This window comes from Plecotus auritus (genome assembly GCF_963455305.1).
Source record: "Plecotus auritus genome assembly, chromosome: 7".
Classification (NCBI taxonomy): Eukaryota; Metazoa; Chordata; class Mammalia; order Chiroptera; family Vespertilionidae; genus Plecotus; species Plecotus auritus.
In genome coordinates, this window is record NC_137774.1 from 8,841,606 (window position 1) to 8,859,463 (window position 17,858).

The following is a 17,858-nucleotide window of genomic DNA, read 5'->3' on the forward strand; positions in this document are numbered from 1 at the left end:
ATGCTCTCTGGTCAGTAGTTGACCAGGGCTTATTGCAAGGAGGCCAAGTTTAACAGGGTGGCTCTCCCTGGCTCCTGAACTCTCAAATGGAGCGATTCTGGGGAAGTAGGCAAACTGTCTAACGTCTGCCTTGACACTTGCTACTGATCACTCACCAATACCCTCCTCTCTTTGCCTGGGTCACTCCTACATCCCATAAATGCCCCTTTTCCCATGGCCTTCCCGATTCACCTCCTATGTGCTCCTGTGGTAAGCTGGGCTTTGCCAGTCCCCCAACATTCGCTCTTACAACATCGTCCTATAATTTTGTCTCCCGCTATTTTTAAATATTATGAATTATTTAATACATAAAGTTTCAAAGAATAATACAGGGAGACCTTTGTCCACCACAAAGCTTTATCAGCATAGTTGACGCTCCTGGATTTTCTTTTCCATTTGCATCCTCCTCCTTCCCCATCCTGAATTTAATGCACACCTTCCCATGCGTGTTTTTACACATTTAGTGCTGATGAATAATTGCCTCTTTATTTTTCTATCTCCCCCACCGTTATGGAATGAATGTTTGCGTCCCCTCAAATCCACATGTTGAAGCCCTAACACCCAGGGTGGTTGCATTTCCAGACGGGACCCCTAAGAAAGTTATTAAGCTAAGTAAGGTTATAAGAGTGGGGCCCTGATTCAACAGAATGAATGTTCTTAGAAGAAGAGACACCAGAGAGCTCACTTTCCCTCTCTGTCCCAACCCTGGCAACATGTGCAAAAAGGCCATGTAAGGACAGGTGAGAAGGCAGCCCTTTACAAGCCAGGAAAAAAGGCTGACCCAGCTGGACCTTAATCTGGGATTTCCAAGCTTCAGAACTGTGAGAAAGCTGAAACCGGTTTGGCTCAGTGGATAGAGCGTCGGCCTGTGGACTGAAGGGTCCCGGGTTCGATTCCGGTCAAGGGCATGTACCTTGGTTGCGGGCACATCTCCAGTAGGAGGTGTGCAGGAGGCAGCTGATTGATGTTTCTCTCTCATCGATGTTTCTAACTCTCTATCCCTCTCCCTTCCTCTCTGTAAAATATCAATAAAATATATTTTTTTAAAAAAAGAACTGTGAGAAAATAATATTTTGTTGTGTAAGCCCATCGACCTGTGGCATTTTGTTACGGCAGCCTGAACTGACGAATACACCCACCATGCTCGATATGAACTTGGGGAGGCCAGGGAGCATGGGTGTTCATCCCTGTATCTGTAGAGTCCCGCACTGTGCCTGCCGCATGAGAGCTCATCAAATACCTGTTGAATGAAGTCACTGCAGAAGCAAAACAGGTGTCCTAGGGCCCATTCCCTGAGAGCAGGGTGTTCTCTGCTGTGCCATGAAGCAGGTCCTGTTCAAGCTGCTGCGGAGACCAGGATCTGCAGTCAGCTCCCAACAAAGGAAATTGAGAAGGAAGAGAAAGGCATTCCCAAGAAAGAGGTGGAGAAAGGGGTGGCATCTTAGGAAAAAGGTGAAGTCATTTCATCAATCAATCAGCTGTTTACTAAGCACCTACTTAGTAGGCATCCAGTGTGGAACAGCCTCCATTTCCGTAAGGCAATGAAAACAGAACAAAGGCCGGGGGGTCCAAAGATGCTCCAGGAATGAGCAAGCACAGTGCATTTGCCTCTTTTATGGGCCTGTCCTTGGTTCAGACACGGGGAGGATCCATGGCACTTCGATTGTAGAATATGAAACCGAGTGCACGCCTTTACTTATAAAACAAAGCGCATCCTCCGCACAGCCTGGACGTGACGGTGCCCGCTCTCATAAACCCTTGAGCATCGATAAGGGACTTCACTTCTCAAGCCCCTGCTCTGACTTTTAAGGTTCTCCACGGTGAGGAGGCTGGCTTCTAGTCCCTTGCTAGGCATGCAACACACGCTCTTAACAGGATGGATGAGAGAGAACCTTCACTTCTCAAGTCCCTGCTCTGACTTTTTTTTTAAAAATATTTTATTGATTTTTTACAGAGAGAAAGGGAGAAAGAGAGTTAGAAACATCGATGAGAGAGAAGCATCAATCAGCTGCCTCCTGCACACGCCCTACTGGGGATGTGCCCGCAACCAAGGTACATGCCCTTGACCGGAATCGAACCTGGGACCCTTGAGTCCGCAGGCCGATGCTCTATCCACTGAGCCAAGCCGGTCAGGGCCCCTGCTCTGACTTTTAAGGTTCTCCAGTCTCAAGGAGCTGGCTTCTAGTCCCTTGCTAGGCATGCAACACACGCTCTTAATAGGATGGATGAGAGAGAACCTTCTGTGATAGAGGATATCACTCATTATTGAACTATGCCAAACTACATTTTTAAAATCTGTTTTTAAAATCACAGCACTAATTGGGGGCAATGAAAAGACTACCATAGAAGTACATGGCACAATCTTGTTTTAAAGAAGCACAAAGCCTATTCTAGAATAGAAAGTAGTTCACATGCCATTGCTGTACATGCCAACTTGGGCATCACTGAAGTTACGTGCTGTGGGAGTTCAGAGGAGGGAGCGCAGGGAAGGTAGGCCTGCCTGGGCCTACAAGATGGGATGGGATTTGACATGTCTTACTGGGTTCCTCTCACACTGGCCCTCTCACAGAGGCTTCACAGCCACTAATTGCACGCTAACAGACAGAGGGGGAGCTCATAGTCAGTATTGAGAAGTAGGGTATCCCCATTGTCCACCTCAGAGACCAGCTCAGAAACGAAAACTAAACACTCCCAGGCCAAAGTGTGCAATGTCCACGCAACCAGAGTTGGAGGGGTTGGGAAGGACAGTAAGAAGAGGAAAAGGGTCTGAGTTGGGCACCACCATTTGGCATCCAGCTGAGACTGCTGAGATTAGAATCGGGAGCAGCCCTTTATCCCCCTGACAACATGGTGCATCTACCACAAAGCCCTCCAGTCTTGCCCCGGATACTGTGGACACTCTTGACATGGAGCCTTCTATAAGGTCCTATACCAGCTGGAGAACCAAGAAAATCCTTGAGGATAATGAGGAATATCCGGAGAAGAAAGCCTGGAGCTTACAGGGTCCAATTCCACTACATTTTAGATGGGCATCCAAGAACCAGAGAGAGAAAGTGACTTGCCCAGGGTCACATAGTCAGTTATAGCAGAGGCAAGGCTGAAACCTGGGTCTTCTGCCTCTAAGATAATTTTTTCTTAGAAGCACCTGGCACATGAAAAAGGGCTTCAGGAAGAAGCTTCTGGAATAGTTCCAAACTGAAGTTGCTCTGCTCCTCCTGACCAACACCCTGCCCAGATAAACCCATGAAAGTCCTTCTCACCTAGTTCAAGAGATTGCTGCTATTCCTAAAAGCCAGTGGGCTAGAGGGGAGGTTCAGTGAGACTTCTCATGTCCCTATCACGAGAATAATAGAGAGTGGTTAAGCAGTGGTCAGGATGCCACGAGAAAGTCCTGCACTTCACACTCTCAGATGCCAAAGTTTAGATATCTCCTAGGTCCGTAGTCGGCAAACTGCGGCTTGTGAGCCACATGCGGCTCTTTGGCCCCTGGAGTGTGGCTCTTCCACAAAATACCACGGCCTGGGCAAGTCTATTTTGAAGAAGTGGCGTTAGAAGAAGTTTAAGTTTAAAAAAATTGGCTCTCAAAAGAAATTTCAATCGTTGTCCTGTTGATATTTGGCTCTGTTGACGAATGAGTTTGCCGACCACTGTCCTAGGTGGTCCAATCTCTTCACTTTACACTTGAGAAAACTGAGGCCCAGAGAAGAGAGGCGATTTATCCAAGGTCCTATAGGGAGCTGGTAAAGAGCTAAGATCACTGCACTACATCCCAACTGAATGTTTTTCATGACTCTGGGGATAGGAAAAGCCACCTACTTGTCCATCTCTCTTCCAGCCCTATGCAATCCTGGATTTCCTTCCCTTGTTTTAGGCCTAGCCTCATGGCATGCTTGGTCTTCATCCTAACTATAGACAACAGGGGTGTCATTTAACCTTAACTTTTTCAATACCTTAAACTCCCTGGGGACAGGAATCACCCTGTATTAGTCATGGCTGAAGCAAGCAAGACCCCTCTAGGTATTTTAAACAAAAGGAATTTGACAGAGGGAGCCAGTTATACAGGTGATGGAAGAGCTAAGAAGTCAAACAAGGGCTGGTCGGGTCACCCAGAGGTTAGTACCAGCAGGAAGTTCGTACTAATCATCCCTAGAGCCAGAGGGACACAGGGAGAAGGTAGCTTTACCAGAGACCAGAAACTAGGGCAGGATCTGGAGCCAAGGTGTGGGTTATCCATCAGGTACTGGCTGGGGATACCACTGGAAGCAGAGAGAGGAAAGAAACATCCTAGTGATGGGAAAATACATACCATGCAAACAGTACCCGAAAAGGAAAGTCTATGCTAATATCAAACAAAGATAGATTTTAAGACAAAAATTACTTAGAGAGATAAAGGAGGACATTTTATCCTCCTTAAAGGATAAAAGGGTCAATACATCAAGAAGACACAGTAAGTAAGCATATATGCACCTACACAACAGAGCCCAAGAAAATATCCAAAGCAAACATTGACAGCATTGAAGAAAGAAATAAGAAATACACACAATTTAACAACCATAGTGAAAGACTCCACTACCCTTTAAATAACGGATACAACTAGGTAATAGATCAACGAGGAAATAGAAGACTTGAACAACACCATGAAGAAACTGGACCTAACAAATATACATCTATAGAATACTTCACCCAACATTAGCAGAATGCACATTCCTCTCAGGTGTACATAGGACATTCTACAGGATAGACCATATGTTAGGACATAAAACAAATCTCAATACATTTTTTAAAATTGGGATCATACAAAGTACATATTTTGGCCACAATCAAGAAAAGGAGGAAATTTGAAGAATTCACAACACACTCACTCCTAAATAATCAATGGGTCAAAGAAGACTCACAAGGGAAATACTTTGAGATGAATGAAGATGAAAACACAACATATCAAAACCTATGAGATGTAGCTAAAGCAGTGCTTAGAGAGAAATTTAGAGCTATAAATGCCTATATTAATGAAAAAAAGAAAGGTCTCAATAAAGAACCCAATCTTTCAACTTAAGAAATCAGAAAAAGCAAACTAAACCTAAATCAAGCATCAGGGAGGAAATAATAAAGACTAGAATGGAAATAGATGAACCAGAGAATTTTGGAAAGAAGGAGAAAATCAATAAAACCAAAAGTTGGTAAGGGAAAAGATCAGCAAAACTGACAAACCTTCAACTAGACTTACCCTGATACCAAAATCACACAAACGCATCACAGGAAAATAAAACTACATTTGGCCATATCCCTTCTCTTCTACTATCCATCATCTGTCAGAGCCTCTCTTTGGTCAAACCTACCCAGAAGCCAGAGGGCAAAGCAGTTTGGGAAATGTAGTTCCCTGTGACACTGAGCAGGGCAAGGAAAGGATGGAGACAGAGCTCTCACACTTTCACTGGGCTCTGATTCCCCTGGTATTCGGTCTATAAATATGTGTTGAATCAATAAATGGCCCCCATTCCCCTGCCCTGGGCTGGGCCCTTCTTTGATCTGAAGGACTACATAGGGGGCTTTTTGAATGTAAATGACTCGGTGATTCACGATCCTATGACCAGCACGTGGGCTGGCACTCTGTCACATCTCACACCCCTGGGTCCCTGAAAGTGCCTGTGAGGCTGGACTAGAGGGAGGAGCAGGTGTGGGAGGGGCAGGGAAGAGGGTGGCTCTTCTCACAACTTAAAAGGGGCTCAATACCACTTCCTCCCCAGACAGGGGAGCGCAAGCCGGGGCCCAGCCTTCCTGTGTGGTTTCAGCTGCCCTGAGCGTATCATGGACTTGGGTGAGTCGGGGCCTCTGTGTGGGAGAGAACAGTCCCCAGACTGACTCCGAGGAATGGGGGTGGAGGACGGGGGTGGAAGGTGGAAAACTCTACCGAAGACGTCCTGGTCTGCTTTGGTGGAAGTCAGAATGCCAGGCAGGAAGGGTGTACCTTTCGGACCTAGAAGAGGGGGTAACCATTGGTACCGGGACAGACAAAGGGGTCGAGGTCGTGTCTTTCCAGAACAGTGGGACGGAAGAAGGTGGCGGGGCTGGGGTTGGCGCTGATCTGGACAGCACCTGTTCTCGCTTCAGGGTGGGGTGATGGGTGAGGCTCTGCAGACCTGTTTCACCAGGGAGAGATCCTCAGGGAGCTCCAGTCCCTTCCCTCCCCCCTCGGACTCCCACCCCACTCCCCTGCTGAATAGGGATTAGGCTCTCCCTTCTCTTGAGGTTAGAGGAGGTGCAAATTCAAGGTGACTGCATTGTGCAAATGGTACTATGCATGCAAATGCAAGCTGGTTGTTTCTCTCTGCCGCACATCCCACCAGCCTTGCTCGTGCCTCCTGCATGCTAAAGGCTGCGTGAGCAACATAAAATGGAACGGCGAGGGCCATGCAGCCTGGAGAAGTCACAGCGGGGCCTCCAGCACAGTGCCCTGCCTCACTTAGTCACTGTTTCTACAAATGACTCTTCCCTCTAAAAAGCCCATCCTCCCATCTAACCTTGCTCTTCACTGGAGATACTACCAGGGAAGCCCTGAGTGGTTGGGAGGGGTTCGGAGGGGTCCGTCCAGCTTCAGGTACCCCGTTTGTAAATCTCAGCTGTGGAGTCAGACCCTGCGGAGGTTACGAAGGCCAGGTTCCTGGATGGCTCGTTCTCACCAGCGAGCAAGCGCCACGGTGGCCTCAAAGCCACAAGCGGTTGGCTTTGAAAAGTGAAGGTTCCCTGCTGTCCTCACAACCCTCGCTGCCACACCACTGCCTTTTGTCTTCGTCTCTGCCTTTCCTACCCGCCTACCTGCCCAGAAACCTGGGTGGACCCAGCAAACCGCTGAGACAAAGTTAGAGTGGCCACCCCGTGCATGGACTGGACTCCTGGAAGGCAGGGTCTGATTCTTGCATCTCTGAATCCCAGGTACTTTGCGGGGGAGGGGAGGTGAGCAGAAAAAATGTTTATGGAATGAATGAATGAATGAATGAATGGATGAATGGTGTCAAGAATTCTGAGCTGTTTTTAGTGTTTTCAAAATCTCTTCCACCTTCCTCTCCTCCCAGCAGCCTGCCCTCTAATCCCACTCCCCAGCCATCGACCCCCACTGACCACAGGCACAGGCTGCAGCCTTCATCCACCGCAGACCCTGCCCCTGACTCTCTGCTTGACCTCTGTGAAGGGGACCAAGCAGTGTCCCAGTGGTGGGCTGGGAAATGCTGGGAAACCGGCTCCCCAGGGTGGACAACGGCCCTGATGTGTAGTGCTTGCCAATGGCCCTGGTGTAAATTCTCCCACCATCACTGATTTCAGGCTTCCGGCCAATATCAAACCATGAAATGACTGAACCCAGAATCGGAGAGAGATGACAGCACTGGCGAATGAGCCTGTGAAAGTCAGTCCCAGCACACCACGGAGGGCCCTTCTGCAGGCCTCGGTTTGGGGGTGCTGGACTCACAGGCTAGATATGGGAAGGGAAGGCAACTTCTGGCCCAAGAGAAAGGGATGCTCTTGTTGCTTTGCTCAATTAGAGAGAGCCCAACGGCCAAGCCCGAAATACTGACAGCACAGCCACAGAGCAGCTTTTGGTCAGAGCAGCCTTTAGACGGTTGGTGGGGCAGGTCTGTTTTTCTCTCTTCATCTGCCCAGCAGGGAGCAAGGGGTGGGTGAGGGAGTTGAGTTTCTGTTACACAAAATGAAAATGCCAAATCCGGGCTGAGCTGGTCTTTTTCACAATTTGAATGAACAGCCCGGAGGTGCCCTTCCCACCTTCAAGAAATGTGGCCTAAGCTCTCAGAATTCTCCAAAACAGAGAAAAAATAAATAAACCTGCCAGAGACTTCTCTCTCACTGCTTGGTCCAATATGGCAGCAGAGGGGAATGCTGAAGGAATTCGGGGCCCATCCCTCCTGGCCTTCTGGGAGCTTGGCTGGGGAGTAGGGGGAGACTGCAGCCTAGAGGCACTCTGGGAAAATCTCTCCTCTTTGAGATTTCTCGGTTCCTTTTGGTCAACTATCATTTATTGCAGAATTCAGGCATGACCAGTCCGCTAGGAGAAAGACATGTATGTCATTATGCCAATGCAATAGAATGAGATACGGTGCTGATGGGGTGATGGGTAAGGTGCTTATAAAGCTCAAAGAAAGAAATAGCAAACATGAGTCAGGGGAGCATTTAAGTTGGGTTTTGAAGGGTGTGTAGGAGTTAGTAAACCAGTGAAGGAGCAAGAGGCCCAGGATGGGACAGTGATAGTAGACTCAATTGCCATTAGAAACCAACAAGATAAATGTGGGAATGGCCATAAGATGGAATAAGGGGAGGGAAGCAGAGTGAACCAGAGGGGGCAAGCCCCACTTAAAGGCAGACAAACCTAATTTTTTGTAGATTCTATGCAGCCAAGCCAAGTATCCTGGGGGCTCAGCCTACAGGCTCCTAGATGGTCAGCTCTGGCCGAGCCAAGGAGGAAGGGAGGAAGGGAAGCAGGAGGGACAGTCAGGGCTGATCCTTAAGATTTTGTATGGCATTCCTAAGAAGTTTGGGCTTTATCCTGAAATTGATGGGGAGCCAGTGAAGATTTTTCTTTTTCAATTAGTTGAGTTACAGGATAAGATTTGTGTTTCAGAAGTTCTGTGACAGCCAGGGGGCAGCAGAGCCTTAGGTCAGGGCAGAGGTGGGGGCTAGCTCTGAGATGATGGGGGATAGGGGGAAAGCAACAGCACTGGGTGACCAGTGGGATGTGGGGGTGTAAGGATTCCCTTCATGCTCCATGGAGGTCCCTGTACACAGCATGGCCCCAAAAGCCACCCCAAACTTTTCATCAGAAATGTAGGGTTACGCAGTAATAAGAGTTCCGTTCAAATCCCATATTTATCTCTTTGCAGCTGTGTGACCCTAGGCAAGTGGCTTAACTTCTCCAGACCTCTATTTTCTGAAATATAGAATGAGAATAACAGGGATAACCCACAGGATGTTATGAGGGAGAGATACATAACGACAAGGAGAGGCACAGAAGAGCGGTTAGGAGTGCCGTTTCTGGGGTCAGACAGGTTCAAAGCCCATGTCTACTGCTCTCCAGTTATGACTCTGGGGAAGTTACTCCTCTCACCGTGCCTCCGTTTCCCAGGGCCTACCTCACAGGCCTTTTGTGAGGATGAAATTCTCATCCATGGAAACAGGTCGGTGTATACTGAGAGCTCAGTAAACATGAATTCCAGCGCTGGATAAAGCAGTTGATAACATAGTGACTGTAGATTCAACCAGCTGTCAGCCATCCCTGGCTAAAGTCCTCTGAAAAAGAGTCCCTAGGCCCCCCCCTCACTTCCCTGCTTCTTCCCTCCCCCTCTCTTGCCCAAGAAAGAGAAACGTTGTGTTGGCAGGTGAGGAACTACAAAGAAGAAAACGTTTGAGGTGGCTTTTAGAACCAGCTGATGGGCAGCCATGATGCCCTGAGTGGCCTGAAGGTCCTGGAAAATGTGGGGATGGACGTGGAGGGCTTGGGGGAGCAGCCAGCAATCCCCTCCTCCCAGACAAGAAGGGAGTTTCTCTTGCTGGGGGCTCAGGTTGGAGTGCTAGGGAATTTTCTCTTCATCATGATCATTACTAGAAACTTAAGAACTCAGAAAATATCCACCACATAAGTAAACAATTCCTCAACCCCTAAGATTTCCAACGTTACTGGCCTCACCCCAAGCGCCAGTTGCGACGTTACTGGCTGCCCAACGCCAGTTGCTTTATGACTTTGTAACAGACAGAAGTGATCTGACTCATGGCCACCAACCAGGCCCCCTCTGCCACACACCAGAGTTCCCCTAAGTTCCCATTTGGTTACCTTATTTGAAAATGGCCCATTCCGATCCTACACGATCCCTGCTCATTTGTCATCTCCAACACACCTGGAATGAGAAATCACCTGCACGCGAGCGCGCACACACACACACACACACACACACACGCCCCAGCTCCCACGCCTACCCTAGACAGTGGAAAAAGAAATGGGACAGGGGCCAGGCGAAGGGGCTAACAAGTAAAATAGAAACATGGCTCTTGCTCCTCATATTTCACTGGTTGACTTATCAAAACTTTGAGGTTTCTCGGTTCTCACTGACAGTCAGAGTGGGCTTTCTCTGGAGTAACCGAAAGACACGGGTTGAAAGAAACCTCGAGCGCTTCACATCGAGATGAGTCAAGTGGAGGATGGGCGGTGCATTCGTTGGACCCTGAAGGGAGTGTGGTTAGGGCAGAGACACGGACAGCCGCTCAGGGGTTCCCGTGGTAGTTCAGCCAGAAAGGGGAATGACAGAGAGGAACTATGATGGTGTCCAAGGACCCATTTTCTCCCCGGGGCCGCAAACGCTCACGCACAAGCTGGGGACAGTGGGACGGCGGGTGCCTGTCCCAAGAAATGGAAGGCACAACTAGGAGGGCAGGTCCAGGTCGACAGCAGAGGGCCTGACAGCCATGCTAGCTTTGCAGCAGGGACTTCCTCCCTGGGTTGGGTAGAGAAGTCCTAAGGATTTAGAAGGAGGGGGCATGAGGGGGGTACAGCCAAATAATGATTTAGGAACATGTCCAGCAGTAACGTGCAGTACTGGGGTCAGACAGGTTCAAAGTCTTGCTTGAGGTGAGAGAAACAGTTATCTACTCATGTGGCTTGATGCCAGTCCTTTGCCCAGGGACCACCCCCCCCCCCCCCCCCCAAGCCCGAGGTGGACTCTCCAATTCCAAAATCCCCGCCTTGGGCAGTCCCTCTGGAAAACATTCCCTGCGATCTGAGTGTCATGATGCAGGATTTCCAGCAGGTGGTGCTGTGGCCAAGGACTCAGAGTCACTGGGGATTGCTTCTGCCTCTTGGGAAGCCGGAGCCTCTGCTCCCCTGCAGGTCCCGAAAGGAGCAGATGAGCACGCAGAGAAGTCTCCCAGAAGGTGTTTAAAGCAGGGTCCCCACCTCTTCCCGGTCCCTGCTGAGAGTAGAGGGGCGACGGGCCTGTAAGCCCTGGCTTGGCACCCATGGATGTTTCCTGCGGGCCAGACCTGAGGGGCAAGTCATGGGGAGGGGGCCACAGAGGTGAAGAAGGCACAGTTCCTTTCTCGGGGTGCTCCCAGGTTGTGGGGTAAGATGAGACCTCTGTATAAACCACCCTGCGGCCTGTCCTGCTCGGCCCTCGGAGGAAATGAGTTCCAGGTCCAGCGCTCAGCTCAACCACACTCTCTTCAGAGCAGAGGGGGGCAGCCAAGTGCCTGTCCTCCGTCCGCCACACATCGGGCCTGTGCTCACCTGGGCTCTCAAGACTGTTCAGGCCCAAGGAGAGCCTCCTGGATTCCAGGGTGACCCCAGGCTCCGACCTCTGCTCTGGGCAAGGTCTCTCCCCACAGCTGACCTCCTGCTCCCCTTCTACCCAGAGCCCCCGGCTCTGAATTAGAAACAACTTAAGGAAGAGGAGGCGTGTACACACCTCGGTCAAGCAAAAACCAGTAGCTGCCTCAGGGACTGGTCCCCATCCTGCCACACGCCCCTAGGACAGTGTCCCCTCGAGCCAGCTGGAGCTTCCTCCCTGGAAGGGCAGCCAGGCATTTATTTTTTCACTTACTCATCAGCTCCCAACTCCCGGGCACCTTCCCGGTTCTGGGCCTGCGCTAGGGAAAAGGGAAGAGGTCCCTGCCCCAAAGACAGGCTGAGGGGTGGGCCCGGGGACTGGATGGATGTCAGCTGAATGAAGGGGTGTGGGGAGCCCCATGAAACACTCTCATCCATTCCCGAGAGGCCAGTAAGTGTAGGGGACACACACACACACACACACACACACACACACACACACACACCCCGCTACCACCACACCTCAGGGCCTTCCTTGCTTCCTGGGAGCAGGAAGGAGGAGGCCATTCTGACCCAAGAGTCAAGATCAGTTGAAGCTCAACCTTGAGGGTTGGTCTGGGCCAGGGTGGAGTCGGAGAGGGAGACTGCCCCGCATTCTCATCTGCTCCTTTCGGGGACCTCGCCGTGGAGGAGGGAGAGGAGGTGAGGGCAGCGAGTCCGGGCTACCAGCCAGGTTGCTCCGAGGCACAATCTGGTTCTGATATTCTGTTTCGGCAAAAGCGGCGCCGGCCCCGCCCGGAGCTTGTGATGAAGGCTCCATCAGCATCTCTATCTCGCGGTTTCCTTTCATAACAAAGGGCTGTCCCTGCCCAGCACTAACGCTCTCACCTTGCCTCCTGCAGGGAAGCCCATGAAGAGCGTGCTGGCCGTGGCGCTCCTTGTCATTTTCCAGGTGAGGTTTCTTCCCTCCTCCACACCCCTGGCCCCAGCCCACCCCTCCCACGTCCAGGGTTCTGGTGGAGCCGCTGGGCATTTCCTGGAAGGAAACAGACCCAGACACGACCCCACTCGCCATGCGTTAGGCTGATGGTTGCCCCTCTCCATCTGCTGAGGGACCCTAGCGAGTCTTTGCTCCATTTCAATGAGAACCTGAGGGAAAGAAGGGACCACCACCTTCCCCACCCACTTCCATGTCCCCATCCAGCAGACAAACATGTGGAGCTCCCCGCTCCGGCTGAGCTCTTAGAGAGAGGGGAGCTTTTGGCCAGGTTAATGAGCTTTGCACGTAGGTGCGCACACCCGTGCATGTGCAGCTTCCTATGTTTCCGTGAGCTGAGCAAAGAGCCTTTGAGGTGGTGGCCTGGTGCCTATCCTCTCACCCCACGCGGCCTCCCGCCCCACCCTCCATCCAAAGGCTCCCCTAGAAGCCCAGTTCCCTTTTGTGAAATAGAGACGCTTCTGCCCTCCACCGGAGGGGGCCGAGCAAGGGGCCCAGGACCCCGGGAGCGGGAGTGGGTGGAGGGGCGCACAGAGTTTATAGGGGCCCGAACGCAGCAGGAGGAAGGGCCTCCAGTTTACAAGGCTTTGCTTCTCAATCCCAGAAGTAGAGGCGGAACACGGGCCCCCATCCCATCGATCCAGAGTTAGAAGACACTGGAACTCATGGAGTCCGCTCTCCCCGCTTTGTTGGGGTGAGGGCTGCCTTAGAGGGGGAGGGGGAGCTGAGACCAGCGCCAGGAGAGGCACTGCTTCAGAATTGGCTCTTCCCCAGGTCTGGAGGCCAGAGGGGCGGCTTTCCAGGCGCTCCGGCCAGAGGCAGGCCCCACGCTGGGCCCTGTTCCCCAAACCCCAGCCCAGAGGCCCCTGGAGCTTGGGCTGCAGCCCACAGCCTGGCCCCCTTCCCCAGCCCCACTCCCGCCCCTCCCGCTCCCCCGTTTCCAGGATTCCCTGAGGGGCTGTATTACTACACTGCGGGCTGGAAGGTGGGGGAGGAGGAGGGACCGCTGGGACTCATTCTTGTCTTTACTTGGGTGGATGGAGGTGGCTCGGATGGGGCAGGAAGTGGTGGGGCTGCGGGCTGCAGAGGCCTCAAGCTTGGTGGCTCATGGGGGTGGTGGGTAGGAAAGGGGGAAAGCGAAGGCAGGGGTTGTGGGGAGCAACCCACATAGAGGCTGCGTGGACGGCCCTCCAGGAAGACCCAGAACCCCCATGTCCAGGGGCCCCAGACCTAAGGCCTCGGGCCTTACTGTGGATGGTCCGCTAAGACGTCCAGGCTGCAGTCATGCCCGGACGAGGGAAAAGAAGTTGCCACCGACTTTTCTTTTCGAGATGACAACACCCAAAGAAGAGGCCCCTGGCATTCTTGTTCCCTCGTCCGTCCCCAGAGCAGAACAGTGATGACTCCAGGCTGGAAGTGAGAAAGACAGAGACGGGACACGGGGAAGCCGGGAGCCGGGCCTCCACCTCTGGCCTCGGACCCTAGAGGCCCTGAGCGAGCCACATGGCTTCCCCAGAGCCTGCCTCCCTGTCCTCACCTTTAAAGTCCCTCCAGCTCCCCAACTGTATGGAAAGCCATCGTGGTGAGCTGCCCAGAGCCCTGTTCTCAGAGGAGGGACCCCCAGCTTCCAGCCCAGCTCCCACGCTGCCCGGGCTCAGCTGTCACCGTGTCGCTGGGCACAGAGGCCTGAGCAGCCGCCCAGCCCCCCTTCATTGCTGACCTCCTTCAGGCCGCCTAAACCTTCACCCTGCTCTGCAGACAGGCTTTCGAAAGCCCTGAGCACAGCCCTGCTGGTCGGGATCTGCCTGGAGACCGCGAGGAAGAGAGAGGCAGGGGTGGGAGGAGACGCTGGGAGACAGAGCTGTGATTCCTTCTGAGGCTCCAAGGCAGGGGTCCTCAAACTTTTTAAACAGGGAGCCAGTTCACTGTCCCTCAGACCGTTGGAGGCCGGACTATAGTTTAAAAAAAAAAACTATGAACAAATTCCTATGCGCACTGCGGGCCCGGGACGAGTCGGCTGCTAAGCAGGACAGGCAGCAGCACCCGGCGGGCCGGATAAATGTCCTCGGAGGGCCGCATGTGGCCCGCGGGCCGTAGTTTGAGGACCCCTGCTCCAAGGGGACCGATCACAGCTGAGGCGGCGGCGGCCCTGCCACAGAGCTCCGTGCACTGGGCACGCGTTGCCTGAGCCCTGCTGTGTCCCCTGCACTGTGTCCCGGCCCCAGGGGCCCATAAAAGTCTTCGAGTCGCTTGGCATCCATGACCACGGCCGCCTGTCCCATACCAGGGCGAGCCAGTCTCTTCACAGAGCCTTTGCCTTCCTCTCTCCTCACTCCAGGCTCCGCTCAGCCTTAACGTCCAGGTGGATTTTCCCTCCAAAGCAGAGGTGTTGTGTAGGCTTCCTTCTGGAAAGCTCTTTCCGCCAGGTTCTGAAGGAGGCGCAAGAAGAAAGACACGGGCTCCCACAAAATAACGCCTCCGTGGAGACCAATGGGTGCCTACCCTGGGAGAGGTCCCTCACAACAACCACGTGAAGGAGATGGGGTTCGTCTCCATTTCACAGAGGAGAAAACTCGGGCTCAGAGAGATGGAGAGTGTTGAACCATCTCAAGGTTCGGTTGACCTCAAAGCCCAGACTATTCCAGTCCACTGTCAGCACATCATGGGTTTCAAACAAAGAACCACCTGGAAAGTTCAGGGAAACAGAGTCCTGGGCCCCGCGCCCTGAGATTCTGGTGCAGGAGGTGTCAGGTGCAGGCGACAATGATGGTGATAATGCTGACGATAGGGACCACACTTCGAAGCTATCGCTCTGGGCAATCCTAGGGCAGCGAGATTGAGACCCACTTAGCTAAGCTGGATCGTGTTCCCCTGTTCCCTTCCCCACAGGTGTGCCTGTGCCAAGATGAGGTCACGGACGATTACATTGGAGAAAACACCACGGTGGACTACACCCTGTTCGAGTCCGTGTGCGACAAGAAGGAAGTGCGGGACTTTAAGGCCTGGTTCCTCCCAGCCATGTACTCCGTCATCTGCTTCGTGGGCCTGCTGGGCAACGCGCTGGTCGTGCTGACCTACATCTATTTCAAGAGGCTCAAGACCATGACCGATACCTACTTGCTCAACCTGGCCATGGCGGATATCCTCTTCCTCCTGACCCTTCCCTTCTGGGCGTACAGCGCAGCCAAGTCCTGGGTCTTCGGTGTCCACATCTGCAAGCTCATCTTTGGCATCTACAAGATCAGCTTCTTCAGCGGCATGCTCCTGCTCCTTTGCATCAGCATCGACCGCTACGTGGCCATCGTGCAGGCCGTCTCGGCCCACCGGCACCGGGCCCGCGTCCTTCTCATCAGCAAGCTCTCCTGTGTGGGCATCTGGGTTCTGGCCACGGTGCTCTCCATCCCCGAGATGCTGTTCAGCAACGTCCTGAGGAGCAACAGCGAGCAAGCCTTTCGGTGCTCTCTCATCACCGAACAGGTGGAGGCCCTGATCGCCATCCAGGTGGCCCAGATGGTGGTGGGCTTTCTGATCCCCCTGGTGGCCATGAGCTTCTGCTACCTGGTCATCATCCGCACCCTGCTCCAGGCGCGCAACTTCGAACGCAACAAGGCCATCAAGGTGATCATCGCCGTGGTGGTGGTCTTCATCGCTTTCCAGCTGCCCTACAACGGGGTGGTCCTGGCCAAGACCGTGGTCAACGCCAATGCCACCACCACCTGTGAGCTCAGCAAGCAGCTCAACATCGCCTACGATATCACCTACAGCCTGGCCAGCGTGCGCTGCTGCGTCAACCCGTTCCTGTACGCCTTCATCGGCGTCAAGTTCCGCCACGACCTCTTCAAGCTCTTCAAGGACTTGGGCTGCCTCAGCCAGGAGCGGCTGCGACAGTGGTCTTCCTGCCGGCACACCCGCCGCTCCTCGATGAGTGTGGAGGCCGAGACCACCACCACCTTCTCTCCGTAGAGGCTTCTCTGCATGGATTTGAGGGACCTCTCCCAGGGCCCCCGGGGTCGGGGACGGGGAGCAGAGGACATGACTCAGGACCCAAACGCTGCTGAGGGACAGGTAGTTCTGGCTCTTGAAAACCCATGCCACCAAAGACAGGCGATCATCAGAAGACAGATGCCCAACCCTAGCTACCTCAACCAAGTTGGCAGGGACGTGGCTGGTGAGCTACCAGACCCGACCACACTCCAGCACCAAAGCGGTTATCCCCCAAACCAAAAACCAAAAGTGAAAGTGGAGAAAGTTCACACCTCCTGAAGCCAAGGGGTAGGCGCTGGTGAGAGCTAGGGCGGTACGAGGGCCCGGGGAGCCCTCCGAATGAACCTTCCCGGGCTCAGGCAAGGGCTTCCAGAAAACAAGACGGTGTCTCCAAGACCGGAGGCGATGGGGAAACTTCTTGGCTGGGCCAGGAAAGGGAGGCGCCAGCGAACTCTCTGCATCCCTCCCTCCATCTCTCTTTTTCCACTGTCATCCGAGCCAGCAGGAAATGGCAGCCTCCCAGCCTCCCTAAAAGCACACTTGCCTCTCGCCGGCTGCCTCTCCTGGGGCGGCCGCCCTCCCAGGCTCTCCGCGGGGAGAGGTGTGGCGGTTCCAGCCGGCCAAAGCCATGTTCCCAGCCCCGGCTCTGGGGCGGGGATGACGCGTGGCCAGACCTTCTCGTGTGTCTCAGCTCTGCTAGGAGGGAGGACAGGGCCAAGAGCAAGGCGAGGGGCCGGGGTGTGGGGGACAGTGCTTGGCTGCCAGAAGGCCAACGTGCTGCTGCTTTGTTCTTTGTCACAGGGACAAAGCACTGTCATCCTGTTCTGCTTTCAATTCACGATGAGAGCACATTCTACTCAAATAAACGTTTTTCCCTTGAGGGAACAACAGCTTTAAAAGAAAGGGGGGAAATTTTCTTTTTTTGGGTAGATGGCAAATGAGTGTGTTGTTTTGCAAACCCCCACGCCCCACCGGACCTCCCCCCACCCCCACTTCCCTCTTCCCCGCCCCGTCTTCATTTCTCAGCCAGGAGGTCTGAGCTGTGTAGGCTCCGAGCCATCCAAGACAGGGGCCCAGAGACGGAGAGGTGGGAGGATGGGAAGTGCATGCATGGCGTCTTGCGGACAGCCTTCCAGAGCTCATGGGACAGGAATGAAGTCTCCTGTGGTCGGCAGTGACCCGGAAACACGGGTCTGAGCAGAGCTTTGGGGAGAACCAAGTTGTCCCTCTCACCTCGGTGGCTGGGAACTCTCACTGACCCTCAGCAGCATATGGATATGGAAACTGGGCTGTCCCAGATCAGCCTGGAGCTACAGCCGGTGCCTGGGTCAGCCCCTCAGGCTCCAGAACTGGTGTTTAGAGGGAGGGCCTCCCCCTGGGCACAGAGAGCACAGCATGCCGGATGAAGGGGGCTCGGGATGGGCCCATAGCAGAGGCTGCACCCTTTGCTGGATGCTTGAGAGCCAGGTCTGCCCATCACCCTCCGCTCTGGCCGCTGCTGCAGCAATGGCCTTCCAGGTT

General features: G+C 53.3%; 1 protein-coding gene across 1 annotated transcript; it reads left to right on the forward strand.

The window, feature by feature from the left end:
• The first annotated feature begins 5,787 nt into the window (after positions 1-5,787).
• CCR7 (C-C motif chemokine receptor 7) lies at positions 5,788-17,232 on the forward strand. Its single transcript, XM_080679339.1, has 3 exons — positions 5,788-5,854; positions 12,259-12,308; positions 15,243-17,232. The coding sequence occupies exons 1-3, from the start codon at positions 5,845-5,847 to the stop codon at positions 16,314-16,316; spliced, it is 1,134 nt and encodes a 377-aa protein (XP_080535465.1). The 5' UTR covers positions 5,788-5,844; the 3' UTR covers positions 16,317-17,232.
• The last annotated feature ends 626 nt before the right edge of the window (positions 17,233-17,858 follow it).